Genomic DNA, 22890 nt, shown 5'->3' with positions numbered 1-22890 from the left:
TTTATATAAATATTATTTATTTATTTAGTTATTTTTAGTGACTGAGAATGAAAATTGAAAATAATATAATAATATCAAATTGATTGATTGATTGATTGATTGATTGATTGATTTTTATATTTATTAATTTATTTATTGTTAGTGACTGATAATGAACAATTGGGATAATAATATTACAATATAAAGTTTTACTTTTATTAATTAATTAATTAATTTATTTATTTATGTATATTTATATAAATATTATTTATTGATTGTTAGTGACTGAGAATGAAAATTGAAAATAATAATATAAAATTAATTAATTAATTAGTTTATTTATTTATTTATTTATTGTAATCGAAAATGACCTTTAAGAATAATGATATATTATAAAGGTTAGTTTGTTTGTTTGCTTGTTTTTTGTTAGTGACTGAGAATGACCCTTGAAAATAATAATAATATACAAATTTTATTTATTTATTTACTTTTAGTGACTAAGAAAGACCATTGAGAATACCAATACAGTATAATGATTTATTTATTGTTTAATTATTTATTTATTTATTGTGACTAGTAATAACCATTGAGAATAATCATATAAGAATGTAAAGTTTTACTTTTATTTATTGTTTATGACTGAGAAAGACCATTGAGAATACCAATACAATATAATGTCGTTTGAGAATAATAATATAATACAATTATTATTTTTTTTATTTTTTTATTGTTAGTGACTAAGAATGACCATGGAGAATAACAATGTAATAATGTGAATTTTAAGGGGAATTACACTTAATTATCATTTACAAAAACATGCACAATGCATCATTTACTTTGGTAGCTTTCTTTTATTTTATGCAGTCAGTGTTATTTAGTGTGTTATTTATTTATTTAATGTTAGTTTATTTCTATATTTTCTTTGTGTGCTCATAACACAAGCGGTCAGATAATTAGTTGGTTTTGTAAGTTCTTAAGAGCGCTGATAACGTTTCAAAGAGTCTTTGTTGGCTGCATTTGCATATATTACATTGAAGCGATCAAAAGCCTGCCGTGTGTCGCCGGGCGATATTTGCTTCACCGTAGGGGCTTACAGTATCCGTTTCTGAGGATTTTAATTGGGCTGTTTTTGTACAAGGCAGGTGGTGCTTAATTTGAGCAAAACCCTGTGCTTAGTGGATTGAAGAATAAATGAGCTGGTATTTGCGAGTGATATTTGTAACAGGCTGATCTGTAATCAGATTGCGGTGGTTTTATGCGGCTCTGAGCGGTCATTACTACAGCTCCAGTCACTCAAGGTCATCCACGACTTCTTTTATCCTTTATTAGGCCCGTATGAAAGACGTTACCTTCACACGTTTAAATGAAAGGCCTTGCATGCGGGCTCTTTGTTTTGCCTCTCGCCTTCAATTGCTGTTTAATTGGTTTCTTTTTATTAATTTAATCAGGCCGGCGTTCTATTCATTTGATCAAGTCGTGGCTTTGTACTCGAACGCATTCAAAAGTGCCGCTGTAATGCATCGCGAGCGATGTGTGCAAGTCACAATAATAGTAAAGGGATGTATTTGCATGAGGCTGTAATTCAATAGAAACAGATGGCGGAGCCCCCGCTGTTTGTTTGCGCTCTTCTGTCTGTTTGTGTGTTTGTTTTGTTCTTGAACGAAGACTAAAGCAGATTATATATAAACGCTTGGCTTTTGGTGATCTTTCCCAGGCCCGTCGTTCAAGCCCAGCTGCAGCAAAGGCCAGAAATATCTGGAGTTCATTCCCATCAACCTGCACACACAGAGGATGCGGGTGACGTGTCCAAGGAAAACAGGTATGTCTCATGCCTCCTTATTCCCTCTGTTTACATTCTCTGGCGAACACTATAGAAGAATACATTTAAACTTAAATTAAAATTAAACTAAAATTAAAACTTAATTATCTTGGAAATTAAAATGTTATATATATTATTATATTAGTTTTTATATATATTATTGATTTTATATATTAGAATTAAGTTTAGTTTAGTTTAGTTATATTACGATTTATATTTATATGTTTAATTAATATAATTTGTTTGTATTTGAAAAGCATTTCTATGTATTTATATTTATAGAATATTTATATATTTATAAAATAATTATATTTATTTCAATTTCTTTCATGTCAATTCTGGATCGGTTAAGAGTGTTGCATTGTTGGATTTATTTATTTATTTGGATATTTATTTATTATTTACATTGTATAGAATTTGTTCTATTCATTTTAAATAAACGTGTTTTCATTAAAATAAGTTTAAAAAAAACATTTTATTACTACATTAATTTTTATTGTGTATTACAATAATTAGATTGACTGTAGAGAAAATTAATATAATATATGGTTTGATTTGAAATATACTTTATGACGACATAAAAATGCAGTTGTCGTGCAAATTAATTTCTAATGATATAATGAACTTAATTATTTTGGAAATAAATATTAGTGTTTTTTTAATATGAGTTTTATATTTTATTAATATTATTTATATAATTTATATTTGTAAAATATTTGTTTATTTTTCTGTTCATACATCACTTTAGTAATGTAAGATTAAATTGAGAGAATTGCATTGTGGGATGTGGTATGCTGTATTTATTTATTTATTTATTTATTGTGTAAATGATATAGTATTTTCTCTATTTATTTTAAATACAAGCATTTTTAATTAAAATAAGTAATAAAAAAAAACATTTTATTATTACTTTTTTTAAATTGTGTGTTATAATAATCAATTCACTGTAGGGAAAAATAATATATTATACTTTTTGACTGGAAATATACTTTTTTTATACCGTTTTTAAAAAATGAAATTATTTGATATTTGAAATTATAAAATATTTGTTTATTTTTTAGTTTATATGTCACTTTGGTAATGTAGGGTCGAATTGAAAGCATTGTATTGTGGGATATGGTATGCAGTATTTATTTATTTATTGTTTAAATTATATAGTATTTGTTCTATTTATTTTAATTAAAAGCATGTTTTGTTTAAAATAAGTAGCAAATAAAAAAAAAATTTTATTACTACATTATTTTTTTAAAGAAATTGTGTAGCATAATAATTAGATTGACTCTAGGGAAAATAATATAATATACATTTTAATTGGAAATATACTTTAATACAGTTTTTAAAAAATGAAATTATCGTGCAAATTTATTTTAGAGTCATCTAACAAACCTAATTATGTTTGAAATAAAAATATTAGTCATTTTATTCATTTATTTAATATACATTAAAAATGCATTTTATTAATATTATTTATACAATTTATATTTAATATAATATTAGTTTATTTTTCAGTTTATACATCACTTTGGTAATGTAGCATCAATTTGAGAGCATTGCATTGTGGGATGTGGTATGCAGTGTCATATATTAGAGCCTGTTAGTTTGTTTATTGTTTAAATTGTAAAGAATTGACTTTGTAGTATCTGCTCTTATTTCAAATAAAAAACAGTTTTTTGTAGCAGGAAAAAATAGCGTATTACGCAAATGAGAATGATTGTAGAGAAAGTTATATAATAATATAAATTTTGGACATATAATTTAGCATGGCACGATTTCAAAAATGCAATATTTATTTTTGTATTTTTGCTTTAGTTGTATGTATGAAGCTGAACCCATGCATTATTTATTTATTCATGTATTCATTTAATTTTATTTTTTGTTGTTAGTATATCATATTTCTTTGTCTGCTTACAGCACAACTGGACAGATAATTAGTTCAGTTCAAAACTTCTTTAGTGCACTGATAATGTTACAAAGTCTTTTTTGGCTACATTAGCATACAGTATATTACAATGAAGGGATCAAAAGAATGCTGTGTATATGTCATACGAGTTGTTAAATGCACATATGCAATGCCTACTGCGCAGTACTAGTTAAAGTATGATTCTGCACAACACAGCATCTTCCTTTCAGCCTCTTTGTGTAGCATGTGTGTGGCTGTTTATTTTGCTGTGGGAATGGTGCATGGTGGTCTCAAAGATCAGTACAGCACCCTATTAGCAAAGTGCACTTGGTCCAGCCGCCCTCTGATGCTCCGCTCCACACGTGTGTCCCGGTGGCAGGTGGCACTGCAGTCAGTAAGGGGTCAGCAGGGAGATGTTGACAGGTGCAGACGTGCACTGAGATGACTAAATGAGGATCTGACAGCACAGCAGGACACTCACTCCTGATTGGACGAGATGCATGTCAAAATAACAGGATTCACAGCAACTGTGATGCACGTCAACTGTGAGGATGAAGGAATGCTTCAAAAAGCTGTTTTAAATATCAATTTTAAAGGAGACATGTCATGAAAATCTGACAAAATCTGAAATCTTTTCCATGTTTAAGTGCTATAATCAGGTCCCCGGTGCATCTACCAACCCAGAAAATGTGAAAAAGGATAATCCAATAACTGATTTATTGATTTATTTACTGTATACTACGCTGCTGACACACAGATCTAATATAAACATGCCATTTCTGTCCCAGCTGTTTACCTTCTCAGACAAAACTGGCTGTTTTTGTAGCTCCTGTGTGTTTTTAATATAAACTTGTGTGTATTTGACAGTTTAAGCGCAATAAGACATGAAAGAGAATTTTGTTTGCTGTGAGTTTAGAGAATGCTGTGTGACAGCCGCTTTCTGTGCACAAAACCCTATATCAGAAGTTTAAACTAATATGGTTTGTGATAGACATGATAGTCAAAACCAAACAGATGTTTTTTAGCAGAGTATCTGAGGTTTGAGCTGTAAAGGCACAGCACTATTTTGGAGAAGTGGGCTGGATCAGCAGCTCATTTGTATTTAACGAGACATGCACGAAAATAGCACATTTCTGATTCCACTCAAAATAGGCATATTCAAAATTATATAATAAATTTTTGAAAATAAACATGTATAGATACAGGTCCTTGAAAGTGCTTGAATTACTTTGTGCAAGAAGTTATATGTAAAAAAATCTCCCCAGTCCACTAATTTGTTATTTCACCAAAACTTACTAGATTTACATTAGTTACACATATGTATGCGTTATGTTAAGTGTTTCCCATGTGAGACACTTTGTGTTGTATGTTGCTATGACGTTCACACATGCACAAAACTACTACGGTGGTACCTCAACGTTTCACAGACACACTGTGAAACACTGTAAAATTAGGCTGTGAAGTTCAAATAAATGTTTGCATAGTTGTGTTTGACACATGAAAACTGTAACAATGTAACCTTGCTCTCATTTGAAATGTGTCCCCACATTAAGTCCTTGAATTTGAGGGTGTTGGACCTGGAAAGTCTTTGAAAGGTCCTTGATTTTGGAGTTAACCAAGGTGTGGGAACCCTGTTAAAAAAAATAAAAAGAAATATAGATACCGTTTAAAAGTTTGTGGTCAACAAGCTTATTTCTAGTTTTTGAAAGTCTGTTCTGCTCACCAAGACTGCATTTAATTGAAAAGAAAAAAAAAAACAAAACAAAACAGTAATACTGTGAAATATCATTACAATTTATTTCTGTGATCAAAGCTGAATTTTCAGCATCATTACTCCAGACTATAGTATCACATGATACTTCAGAAATCTTTAGTATCAATGTTAAAAGCACTTGCGCTGCTTAGTATTTTGGTTTACTTTTGGTTAATACTCACTTTTTGCCAATTTTTAATATAATTTTCATTTTTTTGTAATATTTTTCAGGATGTATAAATTTAAAAAACACAAGCCAATAAAATAACCACACTTTTACTGAAAATAACGCAATAAAATTGGACAGAAAATATAATATTTTACTTCTATGCAACAGAATCAGATATAACTTTTATCAAACTAATGTGTAGTCCTACAAAGCTGTTATTATCAGAGCATGTGAGCAGTGCAATCAGGAACAAGTATACTACATAGAAATTTCCTGTCGGTGCGTTAAATGAGTGGACTCTGCTTTTCCAGTAGTTTTTTTCAGCCGTGTTTCTTTTTCGGCCAACAACCGAAAATGCCATTTTTGGTGGCCAAAAATTTGGTGCATCCCTGTTTTTTTAATTATCATGTAAAAGCCTTTACTGTCACTTTGGGTCAGTTTAATTGCATTTAAGTAAAATTGAATTAAAGTATGAATCAGTAATAAGTACAGACCCCAATTTTTTAAACAATAATGTATATAAATTAGTAATATATAATCAAATATTTTATATACAGAATTTCTTTTGCGGATTTTAAAGAAAAAACAATTGATTGCTAATGCTAAAATGATTATATTCATGTGCAGAAAATGGCATTTGATATTCAAATGCATCATCATCATGGCAGAGAGTCTTGTACAGAACAGCTGAATGACAGAATAAGAGTTTAAAAGCCAGAAATCGTCTCCGAGTTCATGTTGTTAATGGTGCGCCGTCTTCAATCACTCTGCCCAAACACTTTCCTAGAAGCTGTTTTTGTTTACAGCCTCAGACAGAAGTCTTGAGCTGACAGTAGTGGACAGCACTTTTCAGACTAGCTTTGCTTGTTATACTAGCAAAATGCCACGGATGTTTGTGTTTTTCTTTTTTGCCTAGTGGTGACAAGCCACTTACAGCTGCTCTTAAGACCCACAACATGTCAGAATATGAAATATGGAAGTGTTTTCTAATCCTTCTAAACCTATTTACACATTTAAATGACAAACCCCGTCTAACATTTCTCTTTGAATATCCTACACTCTTAAAGTAGACCTATTATGCCTTTTACAAGATGTAATATCAGCCTCAGCCTCAGGTCTCCCCAGAATGTGTCTGTGAAGTTTCATCTCAAAATACCCCACAGATCATTTATTTCATTTTGAAAATGCCCGTTTTGAATGGAAGCAGAAACATGCTGTTTTTGTGCATGTCTCTTTAAATGCAAATGCAAATGAGCTCCCTGCCCCCTTTTCCGCCTTTACAGCTCATAGCTCAGATACTCTCAAAAAACTGTTTGGTTTTGATTATCATGTCTGTTGTGCTGAAATCATGTGTTTTAAACCATTTTAGTTTAAACTTCTGATATAGGGTTTTCTGAGCGCACAAATCCAAAGCACAAGAAAGAAAGTACTAAACTTTCTCCTTCATGTCTAATTGCGCTTAAACTGTCAAATACACACATAAGTTTGTTAAAAACACACAGAACAGTCGGTTATGTCTGTGAAGGTAAACAGTTGAGACAGAAATGACATGTGTATATTAGATCTGTGTGTCAGCAGTGTAATATAGAGTAAATAAATCAATAAATCCACTGCTTTGCTCGACCTTTTGCCATGGCGTTGAAAATGGTACACCGTTGTCGCTTGCGAAAACGAAATTACGGCGCTGTAGGTGGAAATGTGCAGATGAAGGGGTGGTAATATTATAATATTATAATAAGATCCCCTATAATAAGCTTCCTAAATCACGAGGAGAGCCAAATCTGAGCAGCACATTTTTTCACATGCTTGCAGAAAAAGGCATTACCTAGACGAAGTTACTAGGTTGTCCTTTTTCACGTTTTCTGGGTTAGTAGATGCACCAGGGACCTGATTTTAGCACTTAAAAGCAGAAGAAGCCAGGTTTTGTGACCCTGGACCACAAAACCATTCATAAGGGTCAATTTTTTTGAAATTGAGATTTATACATCATCTAAAAGCTGAATAAATAATATTTCCATTGATGTGTGGTTTGTTAGAATAGGACAATATTTGGCCGAAATACAACTATTTGAAAATCTGGAATCTGATGGTGCAAAAAAATCTAAATATTGAGAAAATCGCCTTTAAAGTTGTCCAAATGAAGTTCTTAGCAATGCTAAGCAATTACTAATCAAAAATTAAGTTTTGATATATTTTTGGTAGAAAATTACAAAATATCTTCATGGAACATGAACGTCTTCATATAATATCCTAATGATTTTTGGCATAAAAGAAAAAATATATAAATTTTGACCCAAACAATTTATTGTTGGCTATTGCTACACATATATTGTACTGCTTAAGGCTGGTTTTGTGGTCCAAGGTCACATATGACCTCTTTAAAAATAAAGCTTCTTTACTAGCATCGATTGTTCTTCTTTAATACTCACAAAAATCATAGTTGAAACGACGTGAGTAAATGTTGACAGAATATTCATTTTAGTGTGCCCTAATTATTTATATATATATATTTTGTACAATACAGAATTAAAATCGCACTAAATTACCTTATTAAATGGACAGCCCCGCTTTAAACATTTCTTAGCCTCTGCAAACAATTCATCTCCTCCATGGAGAAACACAGGTGCCTGAGCCCCTCGGATCAGAGCCTCCATTTATAGAGACTGCAAGAACCTGCGCAAATCCAAATTGGGCCATGCGTGACGGATGATCCTGACCCGTATATATGCCACTGTATTCATCGTGTGGATACACTGTTGTGAAACAGCCAATTAGATGCTCTGGAAGCTCCGGAGAGCTTGAGGGCGGGATGGAAGTCGTCGCACGAGAACCTCGTCGTCATTAGCCGAGGAACGAAGCGTCCGTAGCGGCGGCCAGCGTCGTGATCCTGCCGCTTCGGGGTCAGCGCGTTTAAACGGGCCTAAATCATTATTTGCCATTTAATGTGTTGCGCTCACTTCCCGTGGAGCCGATTGGCTGACCTTGCATATATCTGACAGAAATACTGCCGATGCAGCGTGTGACCTCCACCGTGATATTTCCCGTTGGTTTTCTCCATGGGCTGCTTGGGAATGGAGGTGAAATCATGAAAATGGGCCCCAATTGGTGTAAAAATGGGTGTAATAATAAAACATCCATAGAGCCACGGCAAATATCATGTGTAAATCGTTTTGTCGCCACTTTCTTTCTATGTGTATTGGGGGATAAATGTCAAGAGGTTGTGATATTTATTAATATTCTCCACCGCAGCATGTTAAGGCTCTAAGCAAGCGTTTATATTGCCTGTAGGACACATCGGCCTGCTGAAGTAAAGAGTTTTAAGCCTTGAAACAAAACAACCAGATCTAAAATAATCTCATAAAGTCTGCAGGTTCATTTGTGTAATGAATTGTTTTGTCAGAAAACACTATTTGAACAGTTATAACAAACACAAACGTTTTACAATCACAAATTAACAAGTTATAGGTTATAAAAATATACAAGAAGGAAAATCCTGTTACTGCCACATTTCATGGAGTGATGTCTAGCATATGTCTAACTTTTATTTATATTATTTATGCAATAACTTTTATTATATTATTTATGATTTATATTATTTACATTTTTTTATTTCGGAAAAATATAATTATTTATTTATGAAATCTTTACAGACACACACAGAGTTTTATTTATATTATTTATGACAAATATTTTATATTTATGAAAAAATTAATAATAATAATAAAATAATAATATTTAGAATAATATGTTTAGAATGTATAAAAATGTATTTTATTATTAATAATAATAATAATAACAATAATAACTGCTTTTTTTCATTTACAAATATCATATGTGAATTGATTTTTGTCTTTTTTTAATTTATAAACATACTATTTATTAATTATTTATAATTATTAATTATTATGTATTTTAATTATTATTTAATTATAATATAATCTTGTATTTTTTAAGTTTTTTTAATATTGTATTTTAGTTTTTAAAAATACACTAAATAAATCAATACACTTATAATATTTGTAGTATGTTAAAGTAAATATGTTTGTGTGGGTTATTATTATAGAATAATTCAGTAACGCTTTACAATAAGCTTCCATTAGTTAATGTTAATATATTAACTGACATGAACGAACAATGAACATTATATTTATTATAGTATTTATTGAGCTTTGTTAATGTTAGTTAATAAAAAAAACAGTTGTTCACTGTTAGTTCATGCAATGTTAACTTTTTATTTTAATAACGCATTAGTAAATGTTGAAATTAACATGAACTAACATTAATAAATACTGTAGAAGTATTGTTTACTCTTAGTTCATGTTAACTAATGAACTGTATTGTAAAGTGTTACCAATATTATTGTTTACTGTTAGTTCTGTATAAATTCTGTAAATACTGTATAATAACTGGAAATGTGGCTATTAAATGCAGGGTTTTTTGAAGTTGAAGCATATACTGCTGTCTAGTTCATGGTTTTTCTGTCTTTTCTACATTATCACTGGAGATATTCATTATTAAGTCAGTTGCGCAGGTGTTTTTCATACTTGAAGCACGTTGCGTATGTTTACATGCATCTAAACAGCATGTCGTTCCACACTGAATCCTCTTCAATAGATGTATCGTAAGTTGTCAGAGCCTCAGAAAGCTAAAGGTGGAACAAGCTGTTCGGGCTATATTCACAAAACAATAGGAAGCACATAAAACAAGACAAAATATAGATGCAAACTGTGTGCCGTGGGCTTGTTTGTGATTTGTGAGGCCCGTTGAAGGATGTTTGCGCATGTTTCCTCCGCAGATTCCTTCTATGATGTGGTCACAGTAGGAGCTCCGGCAGCCCATTCGCAAGGCTTCAAGAACGGAGGCTTGCAGAAACTGCTCAGCAAATACGAATCCGAGAAGAAGAGGTCAGTCTCCGCGTGTTCACACGCATCTCTTCTGATTACTTTGCTCTGGTGATGGAGAATGATTTTCTGACAGCTGTATGAAAGCATGAAAGCCTCCGTTTGTGCATCAGACACTCACCAGCATCCTTCTGTATGTCGTTTTGATTTTATACAAGATTAATTTGTCAACAGGAGACCACAGAGGAGTTTTTTCATTTAATGAGATATTATAAATTCATTTTATCACTGTCATCCATGTCTTTATGTCTGTGAAACAAAAAAAATAAAAAATTAATAACATTATTTTCAGACCACAGCCTGTCAAGCTGCAAAGAACTATAAATTCGGTACATATTGATGGCGATGAGTCTCAATATTTTGCACTGAGGCAAATGAACATATTAATTGATTATTTTGCTAGAGAGGAATAAGCCGTCTGAGCTGCAGCACGTTTAGATGTATTTCCAGGGAATTGTACGAAGGTTGCATCATTCGGAAGCAGAACTCTACTCCACGCGTACGTTTTTATCTTTCTGATAAAGTTAATGTTGTTAATGTTTTTTGCTTTCGGCTCAAATATTTTCCCCTTATTAACACTCTTTAAATTGATCAGTCGATTAATCTGGTCAAATCCAGTTGGCTTCAATGGATGATGGAGGATTTTTATTTTATTTCATGATTCCTCAAGCTTTGATTCCAGTTGAAAGTGAGCGAGAGCCCTGATCTGTGAACCTGATAGGGCTGTGATTTTCTGCCGCACTGATGTTGAATGAAGTCTGGAGTTTATCTGGGACTTTAATGTTCATACACACACTATCGAAGTAGAGAGAACGTATCGTAGCCATATCCTACACAATTACAAACTTACTCCTAGAGGAGAATGTAGATTACATACACCTTGCAGAATCTGCAAAATGCTTATTATTTATTTTACTGACCTGAATAAGATATGTCACATAAATGACGTTTACATATATACCACAAGAGAAAATAGTTGAATTTATAAAAATGACCTTGTTCAAAAGTTTATATATGCTTGATTCTTAATACTGTGTTGTTACCTGAATGATCCACAGCTGTGTTTTTTTGTTTAGTGATAGTTGTTCATGAGTCCCTTGTTTGTCCTGAACAGTTAAACTGCCTGCTGTTCTTCAGAAAAATCCTACAGGTCCCACAAATTCTTTGGTTTTTCAGCATTTTTGTGTAACTCTTTCCAACAGTGACTGAATGCTTTTGAGATTCATCTTTTCACACTGAGGACAACTGAGGGACGCATATGCAACAATTACGGAAGGTTCAAACGCTCACTGATGCTCCAGAAGGAAAAACAATGCATTAAAACTTTTGGAGTTTGAAGATCAGGGTAAATTTAACTTATTTTTGTCTTCTGGGAAACATGTAAGTATCTTCTGTAGCTTCTGAAGGGCAGTACTACATGAAAAAAATATGATATTTGGGCAAAGCAAGAAAAATGTACACATCTTCATTCTGTTCAAAAGTTTTCACCCCCCGGCTCTTAATGCGTGGTTTTTCCTTCTGGAGCATCAGTGAGTCTTTGAACCTTTTGTAATAGTTGCATATGAGTCCCTCAGTTGTCCTCAGTGTGAAAAGATGGATCTCAAAATCATACAGTCATTGTTGGAAAGTGCTCAAATACAGAAAAATGCTGAAAACCCAACAATTTTTTCTGAAGAACAGCAGCAGTTTAACTGTTCAGGACAAACAAGCAACACATGAACAACTTTCACTAAACAAAAAAACACGGTTGTGGATCATTCAGGTAACAACACAGTGTGTTGTGTAGTTGTCAAGATGTTCTGAGTTTTTTTTTTTTAGTGTGTTGCTATGTGATTGTGCAGTAATGTGTTGCAATATGAATTTTAAAGTGTTCTGGTTTCTAAGATGTTACTAGGGCATGCTGGGTGTTGGTAGATGCACCAGGTGGTTGAAAAAATGTCCTGGATTTTGTGTGTGTGATTGCTAGGGTGTTCTAGGTGGTTGCTGCAGTACTTTGCATTCTTTTTAGCAGCAGTCTTTCTTGTAATATATCATAATTTGGGGTAAAAACCACTTTGCAAGTCTGAATGTGCAATGATTGTACTGTCATGAAGAGTAATAAGTGTTCGCTTTCGGTTTAGTTTAGCTTCAAGTTGTTTCGTTAGCATAAGTTCTAAAGTGTCGGTGGAATATGCAGTAACAGCGGTCTTGTTGTTTCTCTCTCTGGAGTGCTTAATGACTTTAATAACTTCTGAGTCTCACGTTTTCCCCATTGGCACAACTCTGGAGTGTCTCCTGACATGTTTGTTGCTCTCAGATGAATTGTGACCGTCTCTCTCTGCCTCAGTCGTCCATCTCTCACTCCTCCTCCTTCATCTTCTGTTCGGTTTGCCCTCACGGAGATGTTTAATTAGAAAGCTCACGTCTGTGCTCTAGCAGCCTGGCAGTCATTGAAGCGGCTTGTCTGTCCTTGCCGTCACACCAAACATTTCAACTGTGAGTGTTTGCTATTCTCAGCCATCTGAAGATGAAGGAAAAGCATGTCATGTCATTTCAGCCCCCTTGTGATTTCCATCAGTAAAGAGCTCCACAAGTTTCTCTTTTTTGCTTCTTTGCATTTTTGTATTTTGTGAATGATCACAGCTGGCTTTTGTGTCTTAGGGGGGAGGTTTTGTCGACACAAGGCCGATCGTGTGAATGTGTCCGTTTTTTATCATTTGAGATGTTCTGCTCTCAGCCCCTCTGAGAACAGACTCATTAAAACCCAAGCAAAGTCCAATTATTTTCTTTATAGTGCCTGGGTTTTTATGTTACTGAGCTAGACCGACTGAGGAATACTAGTACAAAGAAATTGAACATCTTTTCAAAAAGTTTCCAGCCTCCAATGGTGGGAAGATTTATCAGCGGAGCGCACCACTGATACGGGGCAAGGACATTTGGTGTTTCTACAGGAGAGAAATCAATTTCTGAAAGAGCGTTTGCGCTGCACATTAATCCAGGCTGATATGGACCTCATTTTGTTTCCTTTCTGACTTGGCTAATGTTTTACTTCATGCTCAGATGTTCCTTTTTATGCCTCACTAGCTAGTGAATCCTTCTGAAGTCCTTTTTCAAAAAAAAATATTCTATTAAATCAGTGCTGTATTACGTTTATGAATGTATTTGTGCAATGAGTGAGGACTTTTGTTCTTCAAAGGCAAACAGCTAAAATCATCAATTAGATCAGTCAAATTTGTGTGTGAATCATTTAGACTTGAATCATTTGATTCATTGGAAAGATTTGACTCAAATGAATCAGCTAAGCAGAGAGCTTCAGTTACTTGAATTTGATCTGTTTCTCACAAATCTTCTTCAGAAGACTTGGGGTATAGTGCACAAGGCATATAAACTACTTTTTGGTGCTTTTAAGTCAATTTTAAAGATTAAAAGCTCCAGTTCTCATTCATTGTAGAGCAACTGGATGCATTCTGCAAAATGTTTTATTTTTGTGTTCACTGAAAAAAGTTTTGAAAAGACACAAAAGTGAATAAATAATGACAAGAGTTTAATTTTGGGATGAACTCTACTTTTACTTTCCATTCTAAGTTGTTTCTGCAACTCTTTTTACATAAAAGGGGAATTTACACAACATGCGGCAATGAATAAACATTGCGACAGAACAGCTAACACTTTGTGTGGTTTAATAGACAATGAGAGCTGACCTCTTGAGCAAACCTATATTCATTCACGCATCCGCCCAGACCTTCCTGGAAAGCAACCTTTTAGCAATTTCTTTGATTAGATAACAAATAATAGGACAGACGTGATTCTTGGCCATTATTAATGTAGGGTACTGGGGAAAAAAGGACGCTGAGAGCGAAATGAAAGAGCCATCTGTCTTTTCTTCTGCCTGAAGAGCAAGGCAGGAAAGGCGGCCAGGGATCGGACCGATCCATCAGGTCAGAGGTGGACACTCGGCCCGATGTAATATGCAGCTACAATGGCTTTGATTGGCTCGCTGTGTGAGAGCCAATCAATAACCATTTCTCCGGTTCCCTCAGGCCGCCTCCAAGCCCAAGCAGTTATTTCTCTTTAACATCCGCGACAGTCCACAAGCATCTTATTTGCCTTTAATTTGAGCGTGTCGGCATGACTGGAATGATCTGTCGTTCAGCAGTCGATTTGCTCGCTGCACAGAGATAATCGGCGCTTTCCAGATGGAACAAACGGGTGTGTTTGAGTGTGTGTACTTTAACTACATCCCAGCAATGTTCCCAGAGTTTTGGCTAGCGTTCTGACGAAGTCAGAAGCAACCATTCTTCCAGCCTAGCTTATAGAATGTTCATTCAAAGTTTTCTGGTCTTGATAATGTTCTTAAAATGTTTGCAGAAGATCGTCATTTAAGCATTCATAGAACTTTTTTTATTAATTCATGGAACGTTTATACATTTATAGAATATTGATGGAATGTTATATATATATTTAAGAAACATTTTTCACATATACATGGACCATCAATGGAACATTATTGATATATTCATGTAGCATTGATGGAACGTTATTGATATATTCGTGTAACATCGATGAAAAGTTATATTCATGTAATATTGATGGAACTTTATTGATTTAATGGTGTAACATTGATAAAACGTTTTTGATATATTTGTGTAACATTGATGAAACGTTATTGATATTTTCGTGTAACATCGATGAAATGCTATTGATATATATTCGTGTAACAGTGATGGAATGTCATTGATATTCATGTAACATCAATGGAATGTTATTGATATATTCATGTAACATTGATGGAACTTTATTGATATATTAGTGTAACCTCGTTGGAACACTTTTGATTTATTTGTGTAACATCAGTGGAACATTAATCATGTAACATCGATGGAATGTTATTTGCATAACATCAAAGGAACGTTGTAGATATATTTGTGTAACAGCGATGAAACATTATAGATTTATTCGTTTAACATTAATGAAACTTTATTGATATATTTGTGTAACATCAATAGAATGTTATTGATATATTCATGTAACATCGATGGAACACTTGATATACTCGTGAAACATCCATGGATTGTTATTGATATATTCGTGTAACATCAATGGATTGTTATTGATATATTCGTGTAACATCAATGGATTGTTATTGATATATTCGTGTAACATCAATGGATTGTTATTGATATATTTGTGTAACATTGATACATTTGTGTAACATCAATGGAACTTTATTGATACATTCGTGTAACATTGATGGAATGTTATATATATTCGTGTAACATCGATGGAGCGTTATTGATATATTTGTGTAACATTGATGGAACGTAATTGATATATTCTTGTAACATCGATGGAGCATTATTGGTATATTTGTGTAACATCAAGGGAACGTTATTGATATGTTCGTGTAACATCAATGGAATGTTTTTGATATATTCATGTAACATTGATGGAATGTTAAGTATATTTGTCTAACATCAAAGGAAAGTTATTGATATATTCGTGTAACATCGATGGAACGTTACTGATACGTTTACGTAACATCAATGGAAAGTAATATATATTCATTGAACATCGATGGAGCATTATTTATATATTCATTGAATTATTTGTAGAACATTGATGGAACGTTACTGATATATTGGTCAAACTATTCGTAATGTAATATTCCCTTAATGTCTGTATAATCAAAAAAAAAAAAAAAAAAAAATATATATATATATATATATATATATATATATATATAATTTAAATTTGAATTTGATTAAATTAATTTTTTAGAGAATGCTCAGAAATATCATTTTCCTAACCTAATGGAAACATAGCCGAACGTTGTTATTTTTGTTTGCTGGGATGAGTGTTATGAATGTGACGGATAGCTTTCCTCATATTATAGACCGCCAGCAGCGGTTTGTAATGGCTGGCCTGGTGTAAACTCTCATCCTGTGGCATACACATCTCTCTCTGCCTTTATATTTGTACGTTTAATTAGAGATTCACCAGAGACGTGGGCCTGACTGCACTGAGGGGCTTGGTGTTTCCTTTCCTCTCATTAGCGTCATTTTTCATGTCTATTGATCATTTGTGAACATCCAGACAGCACATTTAGAGATCTTCCTGTGCGTATGGAGGATGTGGCTAATGGTAGTGCTCCTTTGAAATATTTCCTGCTGCTCTGCGGCCAAACTTCCCCCATGCTGCGTGTTTGATGCTGCGGTGTAGATTATTTTAGGCTAGTTATGCACCCTTTTGAAGAACACACTGTTACTGTAGTTGCTAATGGACTTGAGAGTAGACAGTATATTTAATTTAATGATGATTCTTTGAAGATACTTTGACGCTGTGGCTGCCCAACCTGTAAACTAATCATAGTGCAAAGCCACTCAAGTTCGCTTTACAGTGCAGGCTAAAAAATGTAGCTAACTATGATGTAATCATATTTATGATTACTATTATCATTATTCTTTAAAAATGCATGTTTTTTGTATAAGATATTATATACGACTTTAAAATATTACATTTTTTATATAACAACTGACTTATGATTGAAATGGATTCATTCTTTTGAACCAGTTATTATTATAATGAACCAGCTGAACAAACTGACTTGCTAAAGTGAATCTGCTATTACTATGCTAATGCTGTTTGCTGTATCTGTGGCTCAGTTTCAGTAGGACAACTGCTTAGACTAAAGTCTGTAGAGACTGTCAGGCCCACATGTAAATGAAAATGCAAAAAGCTCCACAGGTTGTGTCTGGTGTTTGAGATTGGGAGCAGTGGCTGAAGGGTTTGTGATGAATGAGTCAGGTGCTTTCCTCTACTGCTAGTCATCCCGGCACAAATGCTGTTTTCTTGAAGCCAGGCTGATAAAGAAGCTCTTCAGACTAGATAGGCTCTGGCTCTCCTGAGGCTTGTGGCCGTCAAGTCATTAACCACGGCGCCGGGTCTCAGGTGGCATTATGGGGATGTGATTCCTGTCAATCACACCCTAATAAACACCACACCCTTTCTCTTTTTCCTTTGTTTGATTTTAGGACTTTTTAGGACTGTTTGTTTTTATATTTTTTTCATCAATATTAGAGATGATCTGCTGCCACACGAAGCATTATTGTACATTTACTTCACTTTAAGTTACTAACCAAAAACAGCACAAAACAATGAGGATCTCAATTTTTGTATATCACGTTATTGTGAGTGATTCAAATGAATCTGTGAATCTATTTTTAAAGCAGCCCATGAATCTATTTTTGAACCTGTTCATTGAAATGAACTTTCAGTGAATCAAATTGAGTAAAACAAATTGGATTGAATTCAAATTTGTGAAAGCCTGTGAGTGATAACTCTAATTATTTAAGTCTCTTTTTAATCTAGTTGATTGAAATGAACTGTCCAAATGAACTGAATTGCTAAAACAGTCCATTCACATTGCTTTTTCTAATCTCTATTGATTAATCATGGAATATGTGAATCTACTGTTTGAACCAAATCATTGAAATAAACTCAATGAACCAATTCGCTAAAACAACATTTAGAACTGACTTTTATGAACACTGAGTGACTCAAATGACTCAGATGATTCTGATGATGAGTGAATGTTTGAACCAGTTCATTGAAATTATTTTTTTTGAAAGAATCAGTTTGATTACAACAAACTGAAATGAATTAAATTTTGTGAACACTATTCAGTGATGAATCCAGTTCATCTGTGAGTCTGTTTTTAAATGGGCTCATTGCTCAGTGTGTCTGTATGAACTGAATCACTAAAACAGGCCATTCAAATTGAGTGATGAATGAAAATAAAAAAGAAAAAAGTTACTTTAATTACTTTTAATTAATTATTTTGAACCATTTCATTAAAACTCAATGAATCAATTCACTGAAACAACCATTAGAACTGACTTTTATGAACACTCTTGAGTGACTCAAATGATTCAGTAAATCTATTTTTTAAACCAGGTAATTGTAATGAAGTGTCCAAATGAACTAATCCCCTAAAACAAAAAGTTTAAAACAATTTTTCTAATCACTATTGATTGATAAAGGAATCTGTGAATCTATTTTTTGAACCAGTTCACTGAAATAAACTCAATGATCCAATTTGTTAAAACAATTACTACTGATTCATAAAGGAGTCTGTGAATCTATTTTGAACCAGTTCATTAAAATAAACTGTCTAAATCAACAAATTCCCTAAAACAACAATTAGAACTGACTTTTATGAACACTTTTGTGTGACTCAAATGATTCAGTGAATCTTTTTTAAACCAGTTGATTGAAATGAACTCTCCAAATGAACTGATTCACTAAAACAGACCATTCATATTCTAATCACGTTCTAATCACTACTGATTCATAAAGGAGTCTGTGAATCCATTTTGAACCACTTCATTGAAATAAACTGAATCAACCAATTTGCTAAAACAACCATTAGAACTGACTTCTGTGGACACTCTTGAGTGATGACTCAAATGATTCAGTGATTATACTGAACTGAATCACTAAAACTGACCATTCACATTAATTGTCCTAATCAATACTGATTCATAAAGGACTCTGTAAATCAATTTTGAACCAGTTCATTGAAATAAACTGTCTAAATCAGCCAATTTGCTAAAACAACCATTAGAACTGACTTTCTTAAACACTGTTGAGTTATGACTCAAATGATTCAGCGAATGTGTTTTAAAACAGCTGATTGAAATGAACTCTCCAAATGAACTGAATCACTAAAACAGACAGTTCAAAGTGACTCTTTTAAACACTATTGAATGAAATCAGTCATTTTTTTATCCAACTCATTAAAATGAACTAATTTGAGTGAACACTCATGAACACATTTGAGTGGTGACCTTAAATGAATCAACAAATCTTTTTTTAGGTCAACTCACTGAAATGAACTGTCTAAACAAATCGATTTTATTTAAACAAACTAAATTAATTTGTGAGAACAATTTCATGACAACTCGGATTAATTGGTGAATCAATAGAACCATCGGAGCAAATTGATTCTCTGAAACAGACTGCGAAGTTGATCAGTCAAAGGATTCAGTTCACTGAAACAATATGAACAAACTGGCTCAGTAAAACAAACTGTCTACCAACCAGTTCGCTTATTATAATAAATCAGATCACAAAAACAGTATGTATACATATATTTATGTTGGCTAAGTAGCATCAGTTTGACTGTTTAGCCTGTTGGAGCACTAGTCTCTGCTGTGTTGAGTCATTGTAGACTTGCTAAATGAGTCCAGTAGCTTGTGTTATTGATGTCCTCTTATATTTCTCTCTGTCCTTTGGTGTGCGTCTCCTTTCTTTAAGCAAGGCCTTTTATTTGCTCAGAGCCGCGGTGGTTAGCGATCCTCCCGGGAGCCAATTATCTGAAGCGATGAGCCTCGGCTCTGTGTGTCTCGTCTAATACGCTGATCTGGGATCAGGACGCTAACACTCCGTCTCTAATCTCCAGCATCACAAACAAACTTACAGACTGACTCGTGTCCAGTTAAACTACCGCCCGGCATGAGCGCGCAGCGTCTCGTCATTATGCGTTTGCCCTTATCACCCCAGTTGTTGAAGTGTGGATGCTGTGGTGTCTTTGAAGGCGTCTGAAGGAATCTCACAACTGCTATTAAAAGTGGACATGAATGGGATACTCATAATAGAGCTGCTTTGTTTTCAGCCCCTTGTGTCCAGAGGCCTTTCTAACATTCATAATGGCATTCAAGTCTAGACATTTGTACTGAGAGAAAACTGGAATTGTTGCAACTTTTGTGACTGTACAGATGGTTGAGTTTAGTACAGGTAGCAGGGCATTCATTTATGAGTAAATGATGGGGAAATAATGAAATAATGAGTTTTTTAATGGCAAATTTATCATAAATGAAATCCAAATGGGACTAGTAACAGAAAAGTAATTTGCACTCTTTGTATGAGTGAATTTAATTATCATAAAAGCACAGTAAGTGTGATTATAATTGAAACGGGGTTTGTGAGTGTGTGTTGTCACAATAGTTCAGAACAGCTTTGCAGAATTATGCTTATACTGTCAAATTAGTGCTAATCGTGTTAAATGCAATGCTGTTAAACATGTTTAATTAAATCTAATTTATTATGAATGCAAACAGTCAACCTGCTGTGTGAAATCCATGAATTCAAGGATTCAGAAATATTTGTACTCCTTATCTCTCAAGTTGTTTATGGCACATGAATGTTCACATTTTAAATATGTATGTATTATTAATGTTATTTTATATTTTAAGAAATATATATAATAGTGCTTATCTTATAGAAGTATGCATCACTCGTCAGTGTAAAAAAAATTAAAGCATGTAAAATAGATACAATTCTATACTTCATATAAATAATAGATCTAAAATATTATAATTGTTTAATTAAAAGTGATTTAATATTAATTTATTTTAATAACAAAAACATTAAAACAACATTAAAAATCATATTTTAAATATTAAAATATATTTAATTGTTTTATAATTAAATATAATTATATTATTTAAAATAAATAATACATATAATTTTATATTAATATTGATGTTTTAAATATGTTTAAATAATAATAATTGTAAAATACATTTACTAGTAAATACATAATTTTATATAAAATATAAAATAAATTATTATATATTATTTTACATTATTTTCTATATTATTGTATAATATTATTATTTGCATAAAATATATTATTTTGTAACGATTATATTATTCTACTATTTTAAAATAAATAACAATGAAATTATTTTACAATTAAAATAATTACATTATTTAAAATAAATAATAAATATAACTTCATATTAATATTCATATTTTCAGTGTATTTTTTGTATTTTAAGGTACTAAATATTGTTATATTATTATTTGTATAAAATATTATATTATAATGAACATATTATTCTATTATTTCAAATACATAATATATACCAGTATTAAAAATCATATTAAAATATTTAAATAATAAAGTGATTTATTTTGTATTTGATAATTCATTATTTTATAATTAAAATATAATTATATTATTTAATATAAATAATACATATATTCTGATATTAATATTCATATTTCAGTGTATTTTACTAATAATAATTTTGAAGTTATGTATATTTATCTTAATGCTTTTGATAAATTATTTTATAATTTCATATTCATATTTTAAATATATTTAAATAATAATGAATTTAAAATATGTTTACTAGGAAATACATAATTTTATCTAAAATAATATTATATATTATATTGTATTTATTATAGAAAATCTATTCATTTATAATATATTTTTATTAATAATGTTATTATATTATTATTATTTAAATAAATAACAACAATATAAAAATCATATTTTTAAATATTAAAATAATTTGTTTTATACATAATATTTAATAATTTTATAATACAAATATTATATTAAAGTACATAATAATAATAATAAATAAATAATATTTTAAATGATAAAATGGTTTATTTTAAGTACTTTTTTATGGCAATCATATTGGCACAAGAGGTCAGTTAAATTGAGGCCTGAATCAATGTCTGGCATCTTTCACTTTCAGTCCATTGTCTTGTTTGTCATCTATACAAACATCCACAGGTTCAGAGAGAGTGTAACATATCATGAAAAACCAAATCATGCCTCTTTAGGCACAAACTGTGTAAGTGGCCATCGGGAGAAAAATGATCTGCTAAAAAAGCATGATATGATCCCTTAAAAAAATAGTAATTTCTCCTGCCTGCCAGTGTCTCCCGAGCTCAGATGAAATGCGGGCCGTGATGTTCGGGAAGCGAGCGCTGTTCACGCAGGGACCGGAATTGGTTTGGCTGGCGTTATTAGATATATTTGCCATTCAGATTGCTGCACATTGAAGTCACAGTGTATTTGCTGCACAGAGCTGTAATCACAGGCGTTTGATGATGAACAAGACGACGCTCTTCATCTCCCCGCTGTTATTAATTCCATCTCTCTCTGTGTTGTTTGTCTGACGTCCTCCAGCTACAGCACGGCGTATCAGTGCATCTACTATCCTCCAGAACAGACGGCCAAGGCCCGTGAGATCCTGCGTGTGGTGTCCCAGCTGCAGCCGCACATCTCTGCGCTGGCCGATCAGCTGCTCCAGACGGCCCAGCAGAGCTCCAGCCAGCCTCTCCGAGACATCCTCAAGAGCCTGGAGGAGAAGGTGAGACCTGCTGACAGCTGCCTTTCAAACCTTCAGCGAGGGTTTTACCGTTAAATCAATCAAAAGTGACGGGAATGACATTTATAATGTCACAAAAGAATTCTATTTTTTAAAAAATCTTGTTCTTCTGAACTTTCTGTTCAACAAAGAATCCTAAGGAAAATGTGTAGTGAAGTGCTTCAACTGCTTTCAACAGTAATGATAATAATAAGAA

The 22890-nt window shown here is 32.6% G+C and overlaps 1 protein-coding gene across 9 annotated transcripts in view; it reads left to right on the top strand.

Moving 5' to 3' along the window:
• Positions 1-22890, top strand: part of inpp4b (inositol polyphosphate-4-phosphatase type II B) — a 192064-nt gene that overhangs the window by 126643 nt on the left and 42531 nt on the right. For all 9 annotated transcript variants that reach the window (XM_051107142.1, XM_051107168.1, XM_051107183.1 and 6 more), the window contains 3 exons: positions 1694-1798; positions 10416-10524; positions 22493-22676. In XM_051107142.1, coding sequence (XP_050963099.1) covers positions 1694-1798; positions 10416-10524; positions 22493-22676 — 398 coding nt within the window. The remainder of the gene's footprint in view (positions 1-1693; positions 1799-10415; positions 10525-22492; positions 22677-22890) is intronic.

Source organism: Labeo rohita, chromosome 1, assembly GCF_022985175.1.
Source record: "Labeo rohita strain BAU-BD-2019 chromosome 1, IGBB_LRoh.1.0, whole genome shotgun sequence".
In the NCBI taxonomy this organism is placed as follows: Eukaryota; Metazoa; Chordata; class Actinopteri; order Cypriniformes; family Cyprinidae; genus Labeo; species Labeo rohita.
Note: the sequence above shows the minus strand (reverse complement) of the source record. Positions and strands in the feature narration are given on the sequence as shown.